This window comes from Cibotium barometz, chromosome 4 (assembly GCF_041138505.1).
Source record: "Cibotium barometz isolate CiBa-2024 chromosome 4, ASM4113850v1, whole genome shotgun sequence".
NCBI classification, from domain to species: Eukaryota; Viridiplantae; Streptophyta; class Polypodiopsida; order Cyatheales; family Cibotiaceae; genus Cibotium; species Cibotium barometz.
Genome location: NC_141049.1, coordinates 24,016,183 through 24,040,279, shown reverse-complemented (window position 1 = coordinate 24,040,279; position 24,097 = coordinate 24,016,183). Strand labels below are relative to the sequence as shown.

General features: G+C 40.2%; 2 protein-coding genes across 2 annotated transcripts; one reads left to right on the top strand and one right to left on the bottom strand.

Annotated features, from left to right (window-relative positions):
• The first annotated feature begins 11,416 nt into the window (after positions 1-11,416).
• LOC147639064 (uncharacterized) lies at positions 11,417-13,430 on the top strand. Its single transcript, XM_086782732.1, has 2 exons — positions 11,417-11,715; positions 12,342-13,430. The coding sequence occupies exons 1-2, from the start codon at positions 11,568-11,570 to the stop codon at positions 13,427-13,429; spliced, it is 1,236 nt and encodes a 411-aa protein (XP_086638858.1). The 5' UTR covers positions 11,417-11,567; the 3' UTR covers position 13,430.
• Positions 13,431-14,569: 1,139 nt separating this feature from the next.
• On the bottom strand, positions 14,570-18,053 carry LOC147639063 (uncharacterized). The gene is made up of 4 exons (XM_086786970.1): positions 18,005-18,053; positions 17,792-17,867; positions 15,347-15,474; positions 14,570-15,118 (listed from the first exon to the last, which is right to left on the bottom strand). Exons 3-4 carry the CDS (start codon positions 15,443-15,445, stop codon positions 14,831-14,833), a joined length of 387 nt encoding a protein of 128 aa, XP_086643096.1. The 5' UTR covers positions 15,446-15,474; positions 17,792-17,867; positions 18,005-18,053; the 3' UTR covers positions 14,570-14,830.
• Between the last annotated feature and the right edge of the window lie 6,044 nt (positions 18,054-24,097).

The window sequence follows — 24,097 nt, the reverse complement described above, 5'->3', positions numbered from 1 at the left end:
TCATTTTCACCTATACATACATGCATTGAAGCCACTTGACACAAATCATTAGCATCGCCTTCATCACTTGAAGTGTCCCCATAGCAATGGCTTCCAATAAGAGATGTGGACTGAAGTGAACTCCTAGTAGAAAGCCCATATATAGACGGGGTAAGCTTGTAGAAGAGCTCCACTAAAACAACATGATCTTATTAAGAGCAATGTCATTGTCAATATCCATGATGCATTGGACCATTTGCATGAACTCCTTACCTAATTTCTGCACAAATCCACCTATGATCTCCTTCTCCTCAATGTTAGGCACAAAGAAGGAAAAGTACCAATATTCCTCGGCATACTTAGGCAATGAATCCACATGTAATAATGGCATGCATTTTCCCCTAATGCTCCATTGCTCTTGAGTAGCCACAAAGTTTTGTACCACTTCATAGGCTAAATTTTCCCAATCCCATTTGTACTCATGCATTACTTGTAGCCACCATTGTCTAGCTTTGCCTCCAAATTCGCAGGTCACTTGCTTCACTTTGTCACCCTCATTGCATGGAAATACACAAAAGTAGGCATCCCAATTGCGAATCCAATCTTTGAGTTGAATACAAGTGACTCCTTCCCCATCAAAAGAGAGCAAAGCTTCTACAAGCTCACTGTTTTGGAAGTAAATATCCCTTTGTGCATCCTTCATAGCTTCAGTGATAGTAACCTTTAGCATATCCAAAGTAATGTGCTTTAAACCAACTTGTGCACTTCCACTCGTGTGCCTTGACATGCTCTCATTCACCATGTGAACATTCATGTCATGTAAAGGCATTCCCTCTTGTTCACGGTCACTCATGGTGTACCAAATGAGGGTTTTTGGTGCTATTGATGTCGGAATTGAAAAATCAAAGGCTTGCCACATTTGTATCGATGAGAAGAACACTTCTATCACCTTGGATCATCACTTCGAACACCCCTATACCTCTTTGTTTTGACTTTTTGCTGAAAGTCAACTATGAGGGATTGACCATCCAAACGGTCATGGAATTGGGAACTTGTTGGCTCATTGGGAAGCTCTTTAATAGTGTTCTCAAGCTATATAAACACTTTCAATTCAGTCTGCACCATTTTTGATTGAATCAGGGTTTTCAGCCTAACAGAACTGTCCACTTTGTACCCTCAGATGGTGTCCGAATCAACCACTTGATGGCTAGTTGGGACAACCTTAAGATACCCTTTTAAGATTTCCAAAGGCCCTTGATAGATCTTGAGCAAGTTGGGACTAAAATGCAAAATCAATTGCCCAATATCCACTCATGATCTAATGCCCCAAATGATCATCATCAAAAGCATATGCTTGCTCATGCGACCTTTATGCTTTGACCACTAGCAAACATCCATGGCATATCCGATCAAGTGATCAATGGCTTCCATAGCCTCGGCATGCTTGCAATATAGTCAATTGTATGTCGGAGAAGAGCTTTATGCTTGCCAATCTCCCGGCCAAGCCTTCCCACCCTCGTACCTGAAAAGATGCAGGGGAGAAGAGAGCTTGAGCTCTTGCAAGCACACACACTCTCTCAAAACCCTAATAGAGAACACACAAGGTGAGAGGCTGAAAATCTTCTTCTTCTTCTCTCAACACTCAAAACACCATATACAAAGATAAGAGTACTCACATATGAAAGGTACTCAACCAAATACATAATAGGGTTCTCTATAGTGTGAACCCAACTAAATGAGCTGGCGCTATAACTATGCCAGTCTCTAGAATGGCTGTCACACAGCCTGTCATTCCACTGGCTGCATATCACCCATGATCTCACCAACCATGCCAGTGGTGTAAGTGTGGGGCGGTCTATCCCCCAGGCGGGTCATCAGTGCATCGCCTCACTAGATGAGCTCGATATCTCAACATTCCCTCGAGCTCAACTCCATCTCATGTACACCAAGCATAGCCCTGAATCTGCGGAGCTTCTCTGTACCCAATGCTTTGGTGAAGATGTCAGCTACATGATCCTGTATGCTAACATAAACAAGGTCAAGGTCTCCTGCCAAGACCTTCTCTCTGACAAAATGGCAGTGGACCTCTATATGCTTCGTGCGAGCATGAAAAACTGGGTTCCTGGCCAACTATATATTGCTAATGTTGTCACAAAAAATGTCAGTATGCATCTCAATGCATCCAAATGCGGCTTCCGAGGAACCTGCATAAACTGACTCACCAACCCAACAGCATAGCTCAAATCTGGTCTGGTGAATGTCGTGTAGATTAAGCTTCCTACTATGTGCCTATACATAGTAGGATCCTCCAAAATCTCTCTTGAATCTGCACTCAACTTGCCATTCTGATCCAATGGCACTGAGATAGGCTTACAGCCTGTCATACCATACTTGGACAACATGTCCAAGCCATACTGTCTCTGCAGTAATCCAATACCATGTGGTGACCTAATCACCACACATGGTATTGAGATAGGCTTACAGCCTTGCCATTCTGATCCAATGGCACTGAGATAGGCTTACAGCCTGTCATACCACCATACTTGGACAACATGTCCAAGCCATACTGTCTCTGCAGTAATCCAATACCATGTGGTGACCTAATCACCTCAATGCCCAAGAAATATCTGAGCTCCCCCAGATTCTTCATCTCAAACTTCTGTCTAAGCAAGATCTTTACATCAAAGATCTCTGCATCATCATGGTCCCCTGTGATGATCAAGTCATCTACATAGATGACAACAAGCACAACCCCTCTATGACTGTGTCTCACATACAACGAGAAATCTGCATTAGCTACATGAAATAGCTACATGAAAGCCAATAGTGACAAGATATTCAGAAATCTTGTCAGACCATGCTCTTGGTGCTTGTTTTAAGCCATACAAGGCTTTCTTCAACCTGCAAACATGCTCGGTGTGACTCACATCCTCATAACCAGGTGGCTGCAGCATATACACTTCTTCCTGCAAATCCCCATGCAAGAATGCATTCTTTACATCCATTTTGATGTAAAGATCGTTGCTTTGACGCAGCCACTGCTATCACAACTCTCACTGTTGCCATCTTGGCAACGGGGCTGAAAGTTTCCTCATAATCAATGCCATATGTCTACGCATATCCTTTGGCTACCAATCTAGCCTTATATCTGTTTATGCTTCCATCACTGTTATGTTTTACTTTGTACACCCACTTGCATCCAATGGCTTTCTTGCCTTCAGGCAATTGCACTAAATCCCATGTCTCATTTCCATACAGTACATCCATCTCCTCATCCATAGCTTTCTCCCAACACACATTTCCAACAGCCTCATCTCAATGCATGTGGGCTCTACAACAACCTGTACAACTTTTACCATGTATGCATAGTGATGTGCCACATAACTATCATAGGTAAACCTTTGCACAGGGTTCTTCACTCTCCCAGATCCTCGCAGCTTTGCATTTATGGCTTCCATAGCCTTCTTTACACCATGTGTTCTCATAGCTGGGATCCCAAGCTCCTTATCAAGGCTCATCTCTGAGCCACTAGACTCTCCATCAACATGAGAATGCCCTGTAGAAATGTCAGGCGTACTAAGGGGCTCAACCACTTTCTCTTTGCCTTTATGTGATGTACTAATCACATTGCAGGACTGGTATTATGACGCAGCCTGCCACTCCATGGTCTATCAACTGAACCACTAGATGAGCACTCTCCTGGTCCACTCAAAGATTGTGATTGCTAACTTGCATTCTGTACAACCACATTTCCACTCACATCAGCCCCAATAGCTTCTTTTTCAGCAGCATACCAGCTGCTCATCTCATAAAAAATAACATCCCTGCTTACCCTCAACTCACGTGTAGCTGGGTTATAACACCTGTATCCCTTTTGCTCAAGGAAATATCCAATAAACACACCTTTTTCAGCTTTTGGATCCAGCTTAGTTCTCAGCTCATTTGGCACATGCACATATGCAATGCATCCAAAAACTTTCAGATGAGACAAATCAAGTTTTTTGCCAGTAAACCTCTCCTCTGGAGTTACATCATGTATGGCTGCAGTTGGAGTCCTGTTCATGATATAAATTGCTATAGAAACAGCCTCACCCCAATAGCTATGCGGCATATTCTTCTCTTCCATTAATGCTCGCGCAATCTCAGTAATGTGCCTGTTTTTTCGCTCAGCAACTCCATTTTACTGCGGAGTGTATCTGCATGTAAACTGTCTCTGAATACCATTTTTCTTCAAAAATTCAGAGCTCATTGGAGAAGTACTCTCCCCCTCCATCTGGCCTTAGGCACTTTACATATTTCCCTGTTTGCTTTTCAACCATAACTCTGAAATTTTGAAAGTGAGTGAACACCTCACTCTTCTCCTTCATGAAGTATACCCACACTTTCCTTGTATGGTTATCAATAAATGTCACATAATACCTGCAGCCTCCCATAGACATGGTCTTCGTAGGACCCCATACATCTGATGCACAACATCTAGTGTATTTTTGCTCACATTTTTGCTACGTGGAAATACATGCTTTGTTTGCTTTCCAAATTGGCATGCTTCACATATTCTCTGCATACCTTCAACTTTAAACTTTGGCAGCCCTGTCACAATTCCTTTAGTCTGTATAGACTTCATTCTCTGCACATTCACATGTCCAATTCTTTTATGCCAAATGTCTGTGTCTGCAACAATTCTTGAACCATTTGCAAACATTGCAGCACTCACTTCAGGCATGTTTACATTCAACGTAAACATTCTGCCCACTCTGTTGCCTTTTGCAACCAATCTGTACTTGTCTTTAAAGTCTTCAACATAACAACCATCAGAATTAAATCAAACCTACAAACCCTGCTCAATCATCTGGCCAACTGAAACCAGATTCTTTGTTATGTTCGGAACTTGATGTACATCTGCAAGATACTTCACTTTGCCATCCTGCATAGACAATGGCACATCTCCAACATGGGGAATTGAATGAGCAGTGTCATCCCCTGTTTTCACAAAACCTGGTCTTTCAAGGTTTTTCATCTCCTTGAACCACTCCCCATGACTTGTCATATGGTTCGAAGCACCTGAATCAACGCACCATACATTATCTTTATGTGCTGCTTCTACATTTTCAGACATGGCATTAATGACATGCTGCATAACAAACAACCTTTCATTATCCTCATTGTTTCTGCTCGAGGATGCATAGTTGTTTTGCTGCAATTTCCCATTTTGTATGTCAGCCTGCTTCTTATAACAATTTGCCTGCACATGTCCAGGCTTACCACCACAGTAAAAGTATCCACATGTATCATTATACTGCCTTTGCCAATTTCCACGACCTCTTTGACTCCCCCTACCTCTGAATTGGCCTCTTCCACCTGCGTGTTGTTGTTGTTGTGAATTCTGGAACTGTTGTTGTTGCTGCTATTGGCCATAATTCTGATTACCTATTCGGCCACCTCCTTGACCGCGTCCACGGCCTCCTCTACCTCGTCCTCTTGAACTTGTGTGTAGAAGGCCTGTTGCTCTGAACTGTTTTTGTTTTGTGAAGACTGTTGGTCTTCACCCAAGCTCTTCTCTTCTATTATCAACATAGACACCAAATCTGAAAAATTGAGAATGTTTTTCCGAGTCTGAATAGACGTCTTGAATGCCTTGTATTGTGGCCCGAGACCACGTAGACAGACTTCCACCTTATCATCATCATCTACTGAAACACCAATAGATGCAAGGGATTCCACAATACCCTTTATCTTCAATGCATAGTCATTCATAGACATACTCTTTTTCTCCACAGTATGAAGTTCATTCTTCAACTGTATCTTGTGTGCCTTAGTATTCGTTTCATAGAGTTTTATCGGTATCCCACGCCTCCTTGGGAGACTTGGCATCCTGTATGTGCCAAATCATGGTGTCCTGTATACTGATAGAGAGCCAATACATAACTTTTCTGGCTCCTTGGTTCCAGTCCTTGAACTCTTTCACAACTGCAGCAGTAGTCGGATTGATGTCCGGTATCTCCGGTGCCTCTTCATGCTCACCTTCTATATAGTCCCAATAGCCCTTTTCCATCAGAAAATTTGTCAGTCTGAACCTCCAAGCATGGAAGTTGTTCTTATCAAGCCTCTTAGTAACAATCTGGGTTATGCCATCATTTGACATCTTGCCAAACACACAAATTTACGAGGAACAGCACTCTGGTTTGTCCTGCACAAACTGCTGTATTTTTTGCAGTGGTACTGTAATACACTCAAATGTCACAAACTAGTGACCTCAATGTGCATACATACACCCAATGGCAACTGTTGACCTCCTTACAGCACACACAGTGTCTGCATAGCCAATCTCTCTTCCTGCAGTTCTTAAAACAGAGTTCTGCAGAGAATTGATGACTTATCCGCAGTGCTCGAAATCGCCTGCTTTCTAAAAAACGGAGGTCGAGACGTGCCTGAAACGCGTTTTCGACCCAAAAATTAAGTCCAATAGGACAGTATAGTTGCCCTATAGCTTGACTCCCGCAAAGAAAGCTCCTTAATCAGAGATCGTTTGACGGTGCCTCCTGTAGAGCTCCCGACAGGGTGTAGTCGCCAACACAAATAGGAAAGAGTGGTTGAAGCTCTTATACTTGTACCGCTTCCTGTGCTTCTCTTGCTTGCAGCTCAGCCCTTAGCATAAACCAGACTCTGATACCATGAAAAGATGCAGGGGAGAGAAGAGAGCTTGAGCTCTTGCAATCACACACACACTCACAAAACCCTAATAGAGAACACACAAGGTGAGAGGCTGAAAATCTTCCTTCTTCTTCTCTCAACACTCAACACACCATATACAAAGATAAGAGTACTCACATATGAAAGGTACTCAACCAAATACATAATAGGATTCTCTATAGTGTGAATCCAACTAAATGAGCTGGCGCTATAACTATGCCAGTCTCTCTAGAATGGCTGTCACACAGCCTGTCATCCCACTATGATCTCACCAACCATGCCAGTGGTGTAAGTGTGGGGCCTATCCCCAAGGTGGGTCATTAGTGTCCACCGCCTCACTAGATGAGCTCAATATCTCAACAGTACCTAGTCTGATTCTAGGCATAAGTTGGGGCCAAGTCTTCACACCAATGTACCTAATGCCCCTCCTTGCCGCTTTACCAAAAGAACTCACGACGACGACAAGGAGAGTTCATGCCATGATCCCCCCTTGGTCTCTCCACCAATGCCAAGGGTACACTCACACACATACTAGATTCTATGAATCAAAGTGAATACAATGTGTGTGAGAGTGGTGTACAATCCAAAATGTAGGGATGAAACTTACAATAGTTTTAGCATGAACTCATGCTCACTCAAACATCTTTTTAGCATGTACTCATGCCTCTTTATCCTCCATGTGACTCTAATCACATCAATTCATCACCAAAAGACATGTGAATCATGAAGAAAATCCACATGCACTCAAATGACATCCCATGGCATAGCATTTGTCTCCAAAAACATTCACTAGCATGTAATCATGCATCAAGAGTGTTCCATAGCATGGGAAAAAGCTATTAAACCCTTCAATGGAAATATGCAAGTCTTGATGCTTCAAAAACCCCAATTCTTGGCTTAGGGTTTGGGCAAACCACTCTTGTAGCCTTAAGATCTATGCATAAGGCTCATATTCCACTTCAGCACAATGCCAAAATGATGCCAATGCTTCACCCCAACTTGAAAAGATCCCAAAAATTAGGGTTTCTTGGAGAAACCCTAATTCTTAGACTTGGATGCCAAGAATCCACCAAAATCAATCAAGAATGTTTTAATTGACTCATCAACGATAGAAAACCTTCCAATTTTGCTCACTTTGTTGAAGATTTGAATACTTGAAGGCTTGAAGGTTTGAAATGGTGTGAGATCTTGGACTGCCTGCATCCCCATCTCCTTCCACGGCCGCATCCACGATGGTTGTAGAAAAATGCAGCAGACGGCGTATAGCTTCTTGTCTCCTTGTTGCCCGGCTACAGACAAAACGCAGCAATACAGCCCTCAATCGCACGATCTACAGCAGCAAAAAAACAAAAAAAAACAAAAAAAAAACGGCGCACAGAAAACAGTTCGAAAATTCTCCATTACAAAATCATGAAGCACGCTTCCTTCATAGCCAGAAGCGACCTGTTTCTTGAGCATTAGCCATGCTTACGCTTCTTTAAAAAAAACCACGAATCTGCAAGTCAAAATCAGCAATCTTGGCTTCAACCTCTGGAAGGTGTATTCTTCATAAAAGCTTGTAAAATTAAGCTTGATATGTAACCTTAATCATGCTCAATCAAAACCCTAAGATTTGGTTGGCATCCCACTGAAGATTGATGCTCATAAGCTCTCCAAAATCCAAGCAAAAAGAAAGGATACAGTAAAAACGTTTTGATTAAGGAGCTTAATCATGATTAGCATAAATTTTTTTCCCAATTTTGGTCCTTTTTTCAAATTTTGTAGCGGTCGCCTCAAAATTTGGTCCTCAACTAACCCATGACCCCAAAACTTTACTCAAATAAAAAATTCAAGAGAATCCCAGCATTCCACACTCCCCATGTCCCATTTCTTGATCAAAAACTCAATCAAAATCAAGAAAATTTCCAAGAAATTCCAAGAAAATCAAGAAAATGCTGAAAATTTTAAAATTTTCAGAAATCTTAGATCAAAGACAAGGCTCTAATACCACTGTAATGATGGGGAAAAGAAAGAGAGAATATTACACTCATAATGGAGTACCACACATACACTCATGATGGAGTACCACATGCACTCAAGGGAGTACCACCATAGCCATGGAAGCATGAAGCTCCAAGAAGTATGATTTCATTGATAAAAGTATGTTGGTAAAAGTATGTTACAACCATAGTTATAATATTCACTTATATACTTGTCCACCATTTCACACTCATTAATGTTGGGCCTTCATACTTGTCCGGCCATATCTATGCCCATGGGCTCTCTTTGAATCTAATTCCAAGCCCCCTTCATTACATAATTGGAAAGATCTTCCCTAGTTTTGTAGATACTTGCATTCCTACCTTGCATGCTAGACTTCTAGACTGAGAAAATAATTAGAGTGTTTGGTACTGTAACCACTTATGGTGATATGAGATAATATGAGAATAAAAAATGTACTGTGAATTTAATGATGATGAGACATTACCACAATGAATAATAATTGTTGGTAAAGGACAAACATGAAAAAATGAAAAGGTGTAAATGGAATTTAAAGATTCTGATACAAATCATACAAAAGTAATTACAAAATAATACATAGAATCAAGAAGACTCAAATGACTAAGAGTTTATTAACTCTAGGATTACAAAGACTAGTGATACAAAAAAATAGAGAGTCACTAATGACTAAGAGTTTATAAACTCTAGGATTACAAAGACTAGTGATACAAAAAAATAGAGAGTCACTAATGACTAAGAGTTTATAAACTCTAGGATTACAAAGACTGCTCTTTTTGGATATTGATATTTTTATCAAAGTTTTATGTTTGAAAGAGATTTTAAAAATGAGTGAATTCCAAGTTCAGTGGTTTTTTTCTCTTTTTTTAAAGACACTTATTATTTAATGTTTTTATTTTATAGTTCTAAGTGAATTAGAAAAAATTTAAATATAATTAATGCAAAGTAATCTAGTACACATGTTTAGTCTTCATTAGTCACATTAAAAAAAAAAACATCACCAGAAAGTTCACATTTTTTTCCATATAATAAAACTTAATAGAATCCTCATAACTTTTTTGCCATATAATAAAACTTAATAGAATCCTCATAACTTTTTTGCCATATAATAAAACTGAATAGAATCCTCATAATTCTTGCCATGCTTCATACCCATGCACTATTACATCAATTTAGAATCAAGGCACTTTTATTAGATGCATATGGTGATTCTTCTACATGTGCATTTCTTTGAAAATGTATTCATGACATAAATGCTTCATACCCGTGCACTATTGCATCAATTTAGAATCAAGGCACTTTTATTAGATGGATATGGTGATTCTTCTACATGTACATTTCTTTAAAAATGTATTCATGACATAAATGCTATGGTTTTTGAACTTTTATGTTAAAATATTGAAGTATACATATCATGTACTGAAACAAGAATAAAGTACATCCAAAAAGTTTAACTTAATGGTTGAGTATACATGAAGTTCTAAAATAGTGAGCAAATCATGGATGGATCATAAAACAAGTTTGTGTGGTTGGCAAGAGTGTAAAGTAAAAATTATCCTAAGTAAGTTGCTAATCTAACATGACTAATGAACTGTGTTGACATGAAGTGGTTGAAGTTGAGAAGAGATTATGGAGAGTCTCTATAATTATGCCCATGTAAACATGTCTCATGTTTAAGGTATGGTCCTTGAAACAAAATGTACAACTTAGAGGTTAAGTTTTCTTGAGTTCTAATTGTGTTTATCCTTAAGCAAGATCAAAATAGAACATGTGTAATCAACCATGTGGATGAAGTGGGTGAAGGAGAGAGGAGATTGCAAAAAAGTCTAGCTATAATACTCCCATATTCATTCATACTTCCATATCCATTAATTAGTACCCGCAAGTGGGCACTAATTAATGAATGGAGTAAGGTTTAGACTAAGGTTCAAGTCTAAGGTTATAACGTTAGTTTAAACGCCCAAAAAAACGCACCATGAATGTTCAGTAGCGCTCTCTCTCTCTCTCTCTCTCTTTGAATTTTTTTAAAACAAGGCAACTATGGAAAAATTAGAATGCAAATGCCCGAAAAAAAAAATACAAAGTTCGTTTTCTCTCTATCGGTTTCACTCTATTGCACGGGATCAATTAAAAAAAAGTTAGGGAATCTCTCTCTCTCTCTCTCTCTCTCTCTCTCTCTCTCTCTCTCTCACATTTGAGGCCACAGCCTTGAATGGCTTCTTGAAGTCCACCCTTTATCATTATCCTGAGGCGGTTACGAAGAAGCATCGGAAGATAGACTTGAAAAAAAAAACATTATCGTACGTAAAGTCCCTAGGTCAAGTCATTTTTCTTCAACCTACTCCTAAGGTTTTACTCCATTCACCAGACTAAATAATAAATAATGTAAAAGAAAGTTTGGGACTCATATATATTGATGCCTTAAGAGTAAGCATCTCATGTTTAAGGTGTGGTTTTTGAAATGGAATGTACAAGGTAACCTTTTTTCTCAAGTAAAGCCTTATATATTATATGCCTTGCTTTTCTTTAGCTTGGCAAATCCACTCATAGAATATACATATAGTGGCCTTCTTTGGAGTGTCCTCAAAGATCTAGAATCTTCCAAAATCTATCGAAATATTTTAGTTATACCGTGCGACTTGCACCCTTACAAGTTATCCCTGAGGGCTTTCCTCAAGCTAAGAATCAAATGGTGGCTACAAGAGGCCAGCATCCTCCATCAATCAAAGATCCACCTTAGCGGCAGCCATCAGGCATTAGAAACTTTGTGGGATTAGAATTGTAATTGTTATTGTTAATCATTATAAGATGATACCTTAGCTCCATCAGTTTAAGGTCCACCTTAGAGGCAGCCATTGGGGATTGTAACTTTGTGTGATTGGAATCATATAATTATCATAATGATCTCATGCGACGGTGCAGAAGAGCATGCAAAGAGAGGTGAGGAGGGCACCCCCTCACACGTGCGCGAGAGAGAAGATGGCACAGCCACTGGGAGCGTCTCTCGTATGAGTGGGGAGGAGGGCACTACCACCATTACCCTTGAAGGTAACATATATAATAATAATAATAATATGTTTTTATCAAATAATCATAATATGCGTGTTAAAAAATGTTGAGAGCTGAATGTTATATTTGTGGTCTCTAAATGTTGTGGATGTGTGTGTGTGTGAGAGAGAGAGAGAAAGAGAGAGAGGGAGAGAGCTAGCTGTGGTCTCTAAATGTTGTGTGTGTGTGTGTGTGTGTTGAGAGTTGAATATATTTGTGGTCTCTAAATGTTGTGGGTGGGTGTGTGTGTGTGTGTGAGAGAGAGAGAGAGAGAGAGAGAGAGAGAGCGCTATTTGTGGTCTCTAAATGTTGTGTGTGTGTGTGTGTGTGTGTGTGAGAGAGAGAGAGAGAGAGAGAGAGAGCTATTTGTGGTCTCTAAACGTGTGGGTGGGTGTGTGTGTGTGTGTGAGAGAGAAAGAGAGAGCATTGTGTGTGCGTGTGTGTGTGTGTGTGAGAGAGAGAGAGAGAGAGAGAGCATTGTGGAGGAGATGATCCCATTGCACTATCTCAGAGTGACCGCAAGATATACATCAAAATGAGCCATTTTCAAGGTTTCATTTTTTTCTCTCTCAAATACATTAAAGACCATCAACCTTGTTAACATCTCTTTATATTGTAATTTGCAGGGGATTATTATGACTTGATTGTACCTACAAAAGATCCAAGTAACAAAGAAAAGGAGGATCAAAACAAGAAATCTCAAGAGCTATTTCTATCTTGCATCGAACCATTACTAAAGAAGTTTGAAGAAAACCTTGACCAAGAGGTTGCCTATCTGGAGAGGTTACAAAAACTGTGCATTATTCTTCAAGAGGAGAACAATTGTCTAAAAGAAGAGATTGATGCCTTGAAAGATTACATTTTCTCAGCCAAAGTTAACCAATCTACAAGTGAAAGAAGAGAGATAACTATGTTGCAAAATAAGATCCATGCACTACAAGTAGCACTAAGAGTAGAAGTTCTTAAGTCATATGAATACAAGAAGGAACTAGATGATACAAGGCATGTATTGGCTAGGCGAACACGCGCAAAAGTAAGAAAGGGCCAAATGTTTGAGGTTCTTATTGCTCAGAAACCTCAAGAGGTGGCAATGGCTTCATGTGCAACTCCCCTTCATGATGAGAATATAGGGTCATGCCCCATTTGCCTCGAGGAATTTGACACTGCTTCTGGATGGTATACCCTTAATTGTGGGCATAGGTACCACCTGGTGTGCCTTGCACAAGTCATGCCAACTAGAACAAGGTGTTGTGTATGTAATAAAGACCTGCATAAGCTCTTGTATGAAATCTTTGGGATGGCAAATAAGTATCCTGATGATGCAAGGCTGTGGGATGCTCAAACAGGTCAACCTGTTGATTTCACCTTAGAAGAAGACATTCGAGCAATCATTGATGAGGTTGAAGTGTCACAAGAGACTGACCAAGGAGGTGATGAAGGAGAAATCAACATGTCGAATGAAGACCAAGGAGAAACATTGATACAAGGTGAACACAACAGAGAAGAAGAAAATGATGAAAGTGGAGAGGACGAGGGAGATACCAACGAGGAGAATGATGATGATGGTGAAAGTCTACTTCAAGGTGAAGATGAAGCAAGAGAGGATGAGGGAGAGGAAGGAGAAGATGAAGAGGAAACAGAAGACTATGAATCATATATTACTAGTAGTGAAGAAGATGATCCCCATGATCTTGACTATAGTCCAAGTCAATGAATGTACACTTGAATATTCAATTCAAAATCTCTCTCTCTCTCTCTCTCTCTCTCACACACACACACACACACACACACACACACACAAGCACACACACATGCATGTGCACATGTGCGTGCATGCACATGCACATATCCCTTCGTGTCATCAAAGTGTTGATTGTGTTTGTAGCATATAATACTGTCATATCATGAACATATTTATACCAACCTCTAGGCAAGTTAGCTTTAGTTACTCCCTAGGTATATATGCATGGAGACAGCAACGAATATGTCAAGAGATATACTAGCAGATCTCATAGTCATTTCATGCATGCACGCACAAAAGTATATTAAAAAGGTCGATGTCAACTAAATAGTCTTTGCATACACGTGTGCATATATATATATATATATAGAGAGAGAGAGAGAGAGAGAGAGAGAGAGAGAGAGAGAGAGCACTGTCTCAATAAAAACCTCTTTGTGAAACGGTAAGCCCAATAAAACCACCCTTTAAAGACGGTAATATAAAACCAGCAATATGGGCAGTTGTGCAACCTTACACGATCCTTGAGAGAGCAATGCTTAGATGCTTGGCTTTTACATCTTCTCTGTATATTGCACTAGAATTTGGCTTCATCATTCTCTCTTTGAAGTGGCCTTTTAGTATGAATTTTGGGATTTTAACATGGTTTACAGTAGTAAGAAATCACATCTTGCTGTCACCAAGGAAGAGTAATCAAGCAGTCTCATCTTATTGGGTGATCTCTCCAATTCACTAGTGATGTAATTGGTTTAAGTAGAAGTGCTCTCTAGAGCACTATATAAACACATGCTTAATAGAATCATGCTTGCAATTTTAAATCACAGCCAATCAAACTGAGGAGGTCACTGATTTTGTAGCCTTATCATGAGAGAGAGAGAGTTATTAAAAGCTCAAAGATGTACCGATGTACCTATAGCAATCAATCTTCAAGTAGACGGACATGTCGATGTTACCATTCCCAGATCCAAAAGCAAGCCACTGACTTCTCTTCATTGCTTAAGCATAAAAGAACATAAATGATATTTACAAGCAGTATATTTGACCATAAAGTTCCTTTGAGCATTGGTTTAAAGACTCAACTCTAGATTTTTAAAACTATGACAGTGATATACACCATTGAAATCTGACGTGTACTCGTTACCTCGTTAAACTTTAAAGGTACATGGCGACTTTGAAAGCATGCACTACGACAAAGCAGTGTTCTAGAATTTCGCAGGAGAATCTTGTGTGGGATCATTCTCACCTAATATACATTTTTCTTTTCCAAGGTCTGGTCATTGCATTGCTCTAGAATGATGCCTGAGAATCTTGTGCGGGATCATTCTCACCTAATACACATTTCTTTGCTAAGGTCTGGTCTCTGGTCAATGCAGTGTTCTAGAATAATGCCTGAGAATCTTTTGCAGGATCATTCTCACCTACAATACACTTTTCTTCCCCAAGTTCCAGTCCAACATCCTTCTCTTCCAGTAATACACCTTCCTTGAGTCGATCTGGCGGACACACAATCACATCCTTGTGTGGTGTAATCCCATCAATCACTGGGTCAACACACGATTCACGTTCTTCTTCTAGTTCCGGGGAAGGATCCACCACTGCATCCACAAGATGAACACTAAGACCAGATTTTGGCTTGGCCAAGTCAGCTACACGCCGGAAAGCTTCCTGCAAAAAAATGACACCACATTTTACAGAGATTTACATTCGAACCAAGGGTATCTTCATAACCCACCTCATGCCACTTGTCACACCTCTCCTTTCTCCATATATCATAACCCTGTTCCACTTGGCTTTCAAACATGCAAAGAACGTAACTACATTATGCCGACATTAAAACAAAAAAGTGAATGAAGATAGTTAAAAAATGAGCAGATATGGGTAGATGATGCATACCTGAATGCCTTCTATGGGCAGTGCAGGATCTTCAAGACCTGCATCCTCAAGTTTAGGAGGATGTATAGAAAAATAGTCTGGGTTTTTATTCATTTCCATGCCCGAGCAACCAGGTAAATGCTTCAAACCTGCATTGTTCAACATGATAATAAGAGAAGATTTGAAAATTTTGATGCAATGTGTACTTTGCAAGGACCCAAGGAGAGTCTTGATTAAGGCAGTAGAGGAGGGAAAAAGAAAAGGGGGAAGAAAGGGGAGGGGGAGAGAGCGAGAGAGATAAAAAGGGCATGCTAGAGTCTTGGGAAAGGCCAAAATAGCAGATCAAAGAGCAAATGACAAAAAAATCACACAACTACAGTGTGGGTGGTGTGCATATTGAGCAGCCTAGGAGAATGGTATCCTCATCAAGAGACTAAGTTGCCCTTCCTATCATTGATGATCGGGCCAACCATCACCCGCGCCAGTAATCCAACACATGTACATTGGTCACTTCCCTATTACATTTGAAACTGCACACAAATCTCAAAAGCAACATTTTTCGCTAATAATTTCGAATAAGCATTAAAATAAAGCATTCAGGCTTTTTATGTCTCTTTATGCAACATTTTCTAATCAAATCTCCACTTCTGGACCAATAACTTGATCTTTGTCTCTTCAATTACTGACCATCATGTACCCTTTGCCTTCAAGTAATCATGCAATCTTCGGAATGTCAAGTGTGGGTAGGCAGGCAGGCCCCTGCACCGTTTGAAGATTGAAAGAAAGAAAGATTAGTACTATCTAGAAGGGGTGCAAACTAGCTCACCTCCCAACTGTAGGTTATGACTGCAAACCACCCCGAGCTGAAGGCTAAGGCTCACTCCCATCTACCAAGTCCATGGCGGGAGTATGTGGTCTCTAGGCTCAGGCCCAATGTCAACAACTATAATAAACCCACAAATCACTTACATAGTGATTAATAGTCATAAATAGCCAGTAACTATGGTTTCACTAATAATCCACCTTAGCCACACATATCAACCTACTTTCCCTAATCCCAAGACTCCCCTGACCTTGCCGGATTGGGCCAATATTCCCAAGGGTTAGCTAACATACTTCCCCTTCTAAGATATTTCCACTCTTGGGAATGAGCAAGGGAAACTCAAACTACATCTGACAACTAACTACATAATCTGGTTTCACGCACGTCTAATGTTTCCACATCGTCACCTATATATGAACCATCTTAGTCATAAGCCACGGCTCCTACAAAAGACAAAATACCAAACCAAATCAAGGTTGTAAGAAAAGGTATATGTCTCCAAGGTGTGTATCACCATTTGAACCTCCAAAGAGATGAACCACTCTCAGGTCCCCTCCCTCAATCTCAATGCAACGGTCTGGATCTAGTCTTTCAGATTGGTCTATCATGAGTCTGGGTAATCAAGGAGAATTCTGGTCAACTAAGGTATAATGAACACACACAGGTATTTGGAGTTTTGGAATAAAATCCGTAAGATAGGGGGCGAGGGGGTGTCATACCATCTTTCCAGCCCTTAGTGCGGTGTCCAGTATTTAAGTATGCATGTGGTTTTAAGTGGATAAACTGTGTGCCTTTATTTTACATGTTTAAAGGCATGAATAGTCATGTGTGCCCACTTATTTATACTTTAAAAGGAAGGGATCTCTCTTTCTCTCTTGCTGATACTCTGTAACCTTTACTAAAAGTCGCACATCAACATCCAAGCTAAAATCCTATTGCACAAGCCTATGTTGTCTCCTAAAACTGTTCCTGGTAGTCTTTGATGTCAAAACCCATCCCAAAGATAGCTTTCAGGTCTACATGCTCAACCCCACAATCAGCCTTCAAAACCTGCACCCTACTCAGCTTAAGGACAAGTTCCCGCCACTACCCTAGGCACGGCTTTTCTACAACATATAGCCATCTACTCAAGGCTCCTACATTCATCAAACCATTTTTCCATAATAATATTAGGTGCACCAACAAGTGTGCACGGAAAGAATCAGCAATCTGATAGCAGACCTTCTCGTACACCCACTTGTCACTTAATGTTCAAAAACTCAAGGGTGAAGAAGTATTGGGCTCACCCATGCGCCCCACTGTCCATATCTGTACCCTTCTATATCACCCCACCCTTTTACTCTTCATCTCCCCTCCTCACCTTCTTCATCTCCTCCATTGCCTCCCACCCCACCCATCCCCTTAGCACTACTCTCTTAGTCTCACTTTCCACCCCACATCCCTTTCTCCACCCCTTAGATCCCTCCCTACTTGGCCATGCATCCCTTCATCCTTCTTGCCCCTTGCACCCCCACCCAAAAATGGAAGTGTGAAAAAGGCTGTTATTGCATCGCATGACCAAAGGTATGAAAACTAAGAGTGATTCCAGTTAACATTAAGATCTCAAGTCAATTTCTTGGCAGAGATATTCGAATATGACGTACCTTGAGCTCTACCAGCTCTATGCAGTAACCGAGGCTCGAGGGAAGACTTGACACAGCGTTGTTTGAACAGTTCAATCTGACAAGAAAAAACAAAACGATGTTCGTTTTCTTTGTCATGAGCAAGATGAAAAGCTCTTGAAGCATACAACTATCTAGGTAAAGCAGTAGATCTATGCGGGTCAGCCTTCCAGAATGGACACCCCTAAGTTTCACCTTGTAAAACCTAGAGCTAAAGCTCCATGCACTTCTTCTTCTTCGTCTTATTTTTGGGACCAATACATATATATATATATATATATTTATATACCAAAAAGCTGCTTTTACATCTTTATCCCTGATTTAACATACTTCAGGCCTTATTCAACAAGTTACTAATCAAAGTCCATCTATTATCCTCAAATACAAAAGAAGACTTTTCCATGATACTTGATATCCAAGCTAGATACAAGCTTCAATCAAGACCTTAGAAGTGCATCCTTATGACTGTTGCTCCAAGACATCCCCCTTATTGGACCAAACTTTGACAATTGGTCTGGTACCAACTGGATTCTCAATAAAAGCCACAAAAGTATGGTCCACCTGCTTGACTTTTTTGTACCATCTCTTAGTCCTTGGGTCAAATTTTATTGGTCTTACCCTTGGCTTCAAATGTGTTATTCCCTGAATACAAAAACAGCAACTAGTTAGGCTCAACCCCGTATGCCTAAAAGTTTCCCCTTCCATCAAGAAAGTCAAGATATGGTTGCCTGCAATGCCTGAATCATCTATACCATCTCATCCTTATTCAGTTTATTAACCAAATGTATAGACCAACACATATGAACACATTTATACATCAGCTCTGTCACATCAACCCCTGCATCAACTACTTTTTGAAATACAATGCAATTCCTAGTGTTCCAGGTTTCCCAAAGATAGCAAAATCTATTATGTTAAAAATAGAATCAGCATGTTCCTCACTAGATGCCCATCTTCCAACAAGCAGCCAGTCCTCCCATTGTCCATGCATCCCAGTACAGTTATAAACCCATCTGCCAATTATGGACCAGGTGCTTCTGATAGCTGGGTAATCCCAAAAGGCATGTTTCCCATCTTTAAGAGCAGTTTTACATCTAGGACAGCACCCACTAGTAAAATTTCTCTGTACCAATTTGATCCCAAGAGGAAGAGCTCCCATACATACTCTCCAAATAAAGACTTGGAACTTAGTAGGGATGTCCAATTCCCAAATTGTCTTTCATCTTTTTCTCCAACTATTAGGACCCCAACTTGTCCTCCAAATTTTATTACAATAAACCACATTCTCCTCAGTCCTTCTCAATTCCTTATACAAGTTTTTAGTGGTCCCTCTATCCAACTTGACCCCATTGTGCCAAACCCAATCTTTTATCCAACAAGATTCATCATAGGCAGTAGAGGACCATCCTTTTGCACCTCGTCTAGGACTAATCTAACTAGTTGTCCTTCCCTATGGTTCAAGTTGTTCAGGATCCTTCCACCCCACCAAGGCCCTGTCCCAACAGTCAGATAACTTCTTGAGGCCTTTATTATTCAATTTTTTGGCAGTTTTAGGATCTTGGAGAGCTAAGGGGGGATTGAATTTATGTGTCCACCAAATCCCTAGGCATAACAAAGAGTTTCTCTAGGACATCCCTCCCATAGCATCAACCCCAAAGTCTCTTTCCATTTGCTACACAACATTCTCGCAAGAGACGAGCCTATAATCTTAAGGGGGGGCATAGGAGAATATCTTATCTTTCCATCCTAGATCTTGCCACTTGCCTTCAAAGTAGACATAAGAACCTTCTACCAGTTCCTTCAACATCTTTGTCCAAATCTCCTTTTGGTGAAGAACTTAGGAAGCAGTAATGCCATCCTAGCCATTGCATGAGATGGAAGATGCAAAATACCAATGCCTCCCTCTTCCTTGGATAAAATTGATATGTCCCATGCAAACCAAGCTAAGGCCTTCTTATTAGAGCTGTCATTCCTCCATAAGAATTCTCTTATGGGCTTTATAATTCTCTACCACAATGACCTTTCCCCAAATCTAATACCAGGCATAAAAACATAATGTAAGCATTCAGCACTGTGTTGCATATGGACACTTTATCATGGAATGGGACTCTGATGCCTTCCCACTTCTTTAACTTCATATAAAACCTGTCTAGGACCCAATCAATGAGTTGTTTATTAGTCACATACACCCCAAAAGGACCCCTAAGTGTCTAACTATCTTCCCTCTTCTGATGACCTCATAGCCCCATCTCTCAAGATCAAAATCATTGTCCTCAGAGAGGCTTATAATTTTGGACTTATGTATGTTACATTTGGATCCTGAGGCATCAGCAAAATCCTGAATAATACCTAAGGCCATTCTCACATTATCATTTGTTAGCTTTCAAAAAAAAAAGGGAATCATCAGCAACGCATTGTATTACCAGTTGTTCCTCATTTCCCAACTTCGACCCAGTTACTTTCCCTTCAGCAGAAGCATATTCCAATGCCACAATCAGGGGATGAGAAGCAATAGCAAACAGTAAAGGGCAAGGGGGCAGCCCCTTCCTAAATTGACATATTCACATCAAACCCCCCTACCACCCTGCCATTCAACACCAATTTAGAGTGTCCTCCCAATGTGAGGGTATAGATACAGGTGGCCATCCTCATACCAAAACCTAGTTTTTCCATTACCCTTGCCACAAAGGACTTTTGTCATAAGCTTTTTCCAAATCAAGTTGTATAAGAATACATTTTTGATTTGTCCTCAAGGCCAAGTCTCTACCCACAACATAGTAGCATAGATATTATCATATATACAACTACCCATAATAAAGCCATATTGTCTCTTGGAGAAAACATCTTGAAGAACATGGGTGATCCTGATAGCAATGACTTTAGCCAAAACTTTGTAGATGACAGTCAGCAATGTGATGGGCCTCCAATGATTGAACCTCTCATAGGCAGCTTGCTTAGGAATAAGCTTCACCAGCCCCTCTTTCAGATCCTTATCCAAGTTACCTAACATAAAAGCCTCTCGATAAATTTTTCCCACTAAATCCTTTAAAGATGGCTAAACGTTATGAAAAATTCTACGGATAAACCATCCCACCTGGTGATTTTTCCTTTCCTAGTTTATGTAGAGCATCCTAGCATTCATCCACTTCTATATCCCTCTCTAGCCATTTAGCCTTATGATTCTAGTGCTAACTAACTCAAGCAGTTTGCTCTTAGCTTGATATCTTTCGGGCTGACCAATCCTCTTTTAGGCTAAGAGTAGATCCCAAAAATTTCACCCATTTCTCAGCAATCAAACCTATGCCCTCAATCTCTTGACCATTCTCATCCAATACTTTGCCCATCACCTCTTTATAACTCTTAACCTTAGTCAGCTTAAATAAGTACCTATCAAGTTTCCTCTTGCTATTAAATATTTTCCATTTGTATTTGTTGTCTACTCTCCTAGAACAGTTCTCATCTTCACTCTTTAAGCCTTCTTAACATTAAAATACAAAGTAATCTCTTCTTCAGATAACTTCCCTATTTGTCTTTTTTTCTGGAGATGATTTAAGAGTTCACTCCACTTCCCTCTTTCCTGTCTCTTTTCCTTAGCCCTCAGTTTACCAACCCCCCTAATTATCCCTTGCATCTCATTAGCAAAGAGTCCCCAAGATCCCTAGGATGCTCTCCTTTTAAGCCTTTCTATGATTTGTGTCTTAAAAAGCTCATCCCCTTAAGCAGAAAATTGTTTACTCTTGACTTCCTTTCCATAACATGCCATCCCCATCTCAGAGGCATGTGGTCAGATAGGGCAGTGCTATAATTAATTGAGAGCTTAAGGGTATAAGGAATCCAAACTGCTGGTTAAAGAAAACTCTGTCTAACCTGGAAGATGATCCAAAATACTAAAGACTGAAGTATGTACATCCAGGGTCTAGTCCCCAGTCCCCCATTTCCCATCCATCTCTCAATCCCATCCTTCCTCTCAAGGCTTCCCACCTTCTCTTTTCTTGGCCAATCAACACAGTACTCCCCCCACATCTATCCCTCTTTTTCTCAACCATGTTGAAATCCCCCATGATAATACATTGACTCTTGATATTCAAATTATTAATCCATTCCCGCATCTCATTTCTAATTTTTGTGATTTTGAGCACCATAAAGGTTTACTAGCCAAATCCTTTTCCCTTCAACAAAAATTTCTACAATCAAAATTCTCTCATTGGAATGATTAGGTATAATACTAGGCTTTAGACTACTTTTAATAATGAGCATAACCCTAAAGCACCCATTCACCCCCCCCATATAATACAGTCCAATCCTTAAACTTATCCTTCCTCACCATCTTGGGCCCAAACAAATTATGCTCCTGAATAACAAAAATGGATACACCCCACTCTTTCATTAGACCCTAAAAGTTGAGTTTTTTTTCGTATCTTTAATGCCCTTAACATTCCAAGTACACCTTGTAATTCTAAAAAATTTATTCATATTAAAGCAATTTCAGGGACCATGTCCACTTCCTCCTCACTCCCTTTTTATTCCCCTTCCTTTTGAGTCAGTTTCCAGGCTTCATCAACCTGCCAGTTAAACTTCTGAACTGAAGAAGTCTCACTCTCCTCCTGTCCTAATAATGGACTAAAGGGATTAGAATATAATATAGACCTCAGACTCCCTAATGGTATGCTGCCTGATTTATCTTTAACTACCTGATTTATCTTTAACTACCTGATTTATCTTTAACTGCCTCATTTTGGTAAAAGATTTTCTATATTATATTCTAAAGGGATTAGAATATAATATAGACCTCAGACTCCCTAATGGTATGCTGCCTGATTTATCTTTAACTGCCTCATTTTGGTAAAAGATTTTCTTGCCTCTTCCTTAGCCTGTCTCACACTAGTTCTACCTTTAACTTTCTTCCACTTCGCTTCACCTAAGGATTAGCTTTGTTTAGCAAGACCCCTTTTCCTTTATTATCCTCATTACCCTCCCTGCACAACTCCTTTCCCTTAGTCATGCTCTCTCCACTTTCCCCCTCTTTTTCTTTATCTTCATTTTTCTTTACTAGGTTTACCTTGAGCCCCTCCCACATAATTTCTTGTAATATGTCCAAAGCCGCCACATCTAAAACATGCACCTAGGAATGGACCAAATCTAATATTCAATTCTAGTTTGCCCATCCCACCCAAATCTACTTCTACTGTTTTAGGGATTCATTCATCGTATTCCAGGATATACAAACATTATTGGATTAACAGCCTGGCGCTTCATCTTTAGACAAATAAAGAACTGGGTCGATGTCACTAGCTATTTCCCTTAGCGCAGGTCTCAACCAGGGTAGTAGACCCACAATCTCTACCTACACAGGACATGCCTCAACCAAACTCTTATTTACATCAAAGAAGGGGTTAAAAGGCATTGCATGCACTAGTTTCTGATTCATGAATAAAGGGGCTCTGGCAAACATCTCATAAACAACTTGGCTTTTGATAAAGAGAACATTAAAGAATACTTTCCCTAAGTAGAAAACCTACGACACAACTCTATCATGGAAAACATCTTCTTGCAACCATTTTTCGATATCTACTTTCGACGGAGGCTTCCCATAGCAGAATATAGCACTGTAAAGTGAGAACAAGCCAACTTGATGCTCGATTAGGTCAGGAGAAACCTTCAAAAATACCTTGCCACCCCTCGTCTAAGGCTTCTGAGCATGCCCAGAAACCCTCTCTGCTATCCAATCTGGAGTCACTCTCTTTCGCTCCCTCTCTTCCTCCTCACGCGATCGTTTTATATCCTCATAGTTTTTCCTCCCCCCATGTTCTTGTGAGCTTGGCATCCAAGTCGCCTCCATGCATGTAATCCGTCACCCAGCCACCATACTGAGAGGTATGCCCCTTGCACGCGTGAGGTACACATGTTGAAGACCCCTAATGTTGAGGTACACATGTTGAAGACCCCTAATAGTCAATGATAACTCTCTCTCTCACACACCAAACCTTAAAGCTCAATGCACTTCTAAAGTTACCTATACACATATACATGCCAAAATAGATACCCCTAAGGTTCACCTTGTAAAACCTAGAGCTAGAGCTCAATGCACTTCTAAAGTTACCTATACACATATACATGCTGAAGCTAAAAAAGGAGGAAAAGAAGTGTACACCTCTTGCCTATGGATGGTGGCAATGATGTCAACAATTGATTGTGACTTGCATTCAACACTGTAAGCACTCTATATTGCAAGAGTGAAACTATTTGTTGATGGAACTTGGACATGTAACAAAGCACAACTTGCTTATA

Excerpts from the sequence above, each read along its gene's own strand:
- LOC147639064 (XM_086782732.1), top strand. The coding sequence starts at position 11,568 with ATGATCTCATGCGACGGTGCAGAAGAGCATGCAAAGAGAGGTGAGGAG. Across the intron at positions 11,716-12,341 it reads TACCACCATTACCCTTGAAG|GGGATTATTATGACTTGATT; the intron begins GTAACATATATA and ends TGTAATTTGCAG.
- LOC147639063 (XM_086786970.1), bottom strand. The coding sequence starts at position 15,445 with ATGGAAATGAATAAAAACCCAGACTATTTTTCTATACATCCTCCTAAA. Across the intron at positions 15,119-15,346 it reads TGCCCATAGAAGGCATTCAG|GAAGCTTTCCGGCGTGTAGC; the intron begins GTATGCATCATC and ends ATTTTTTTGCAG.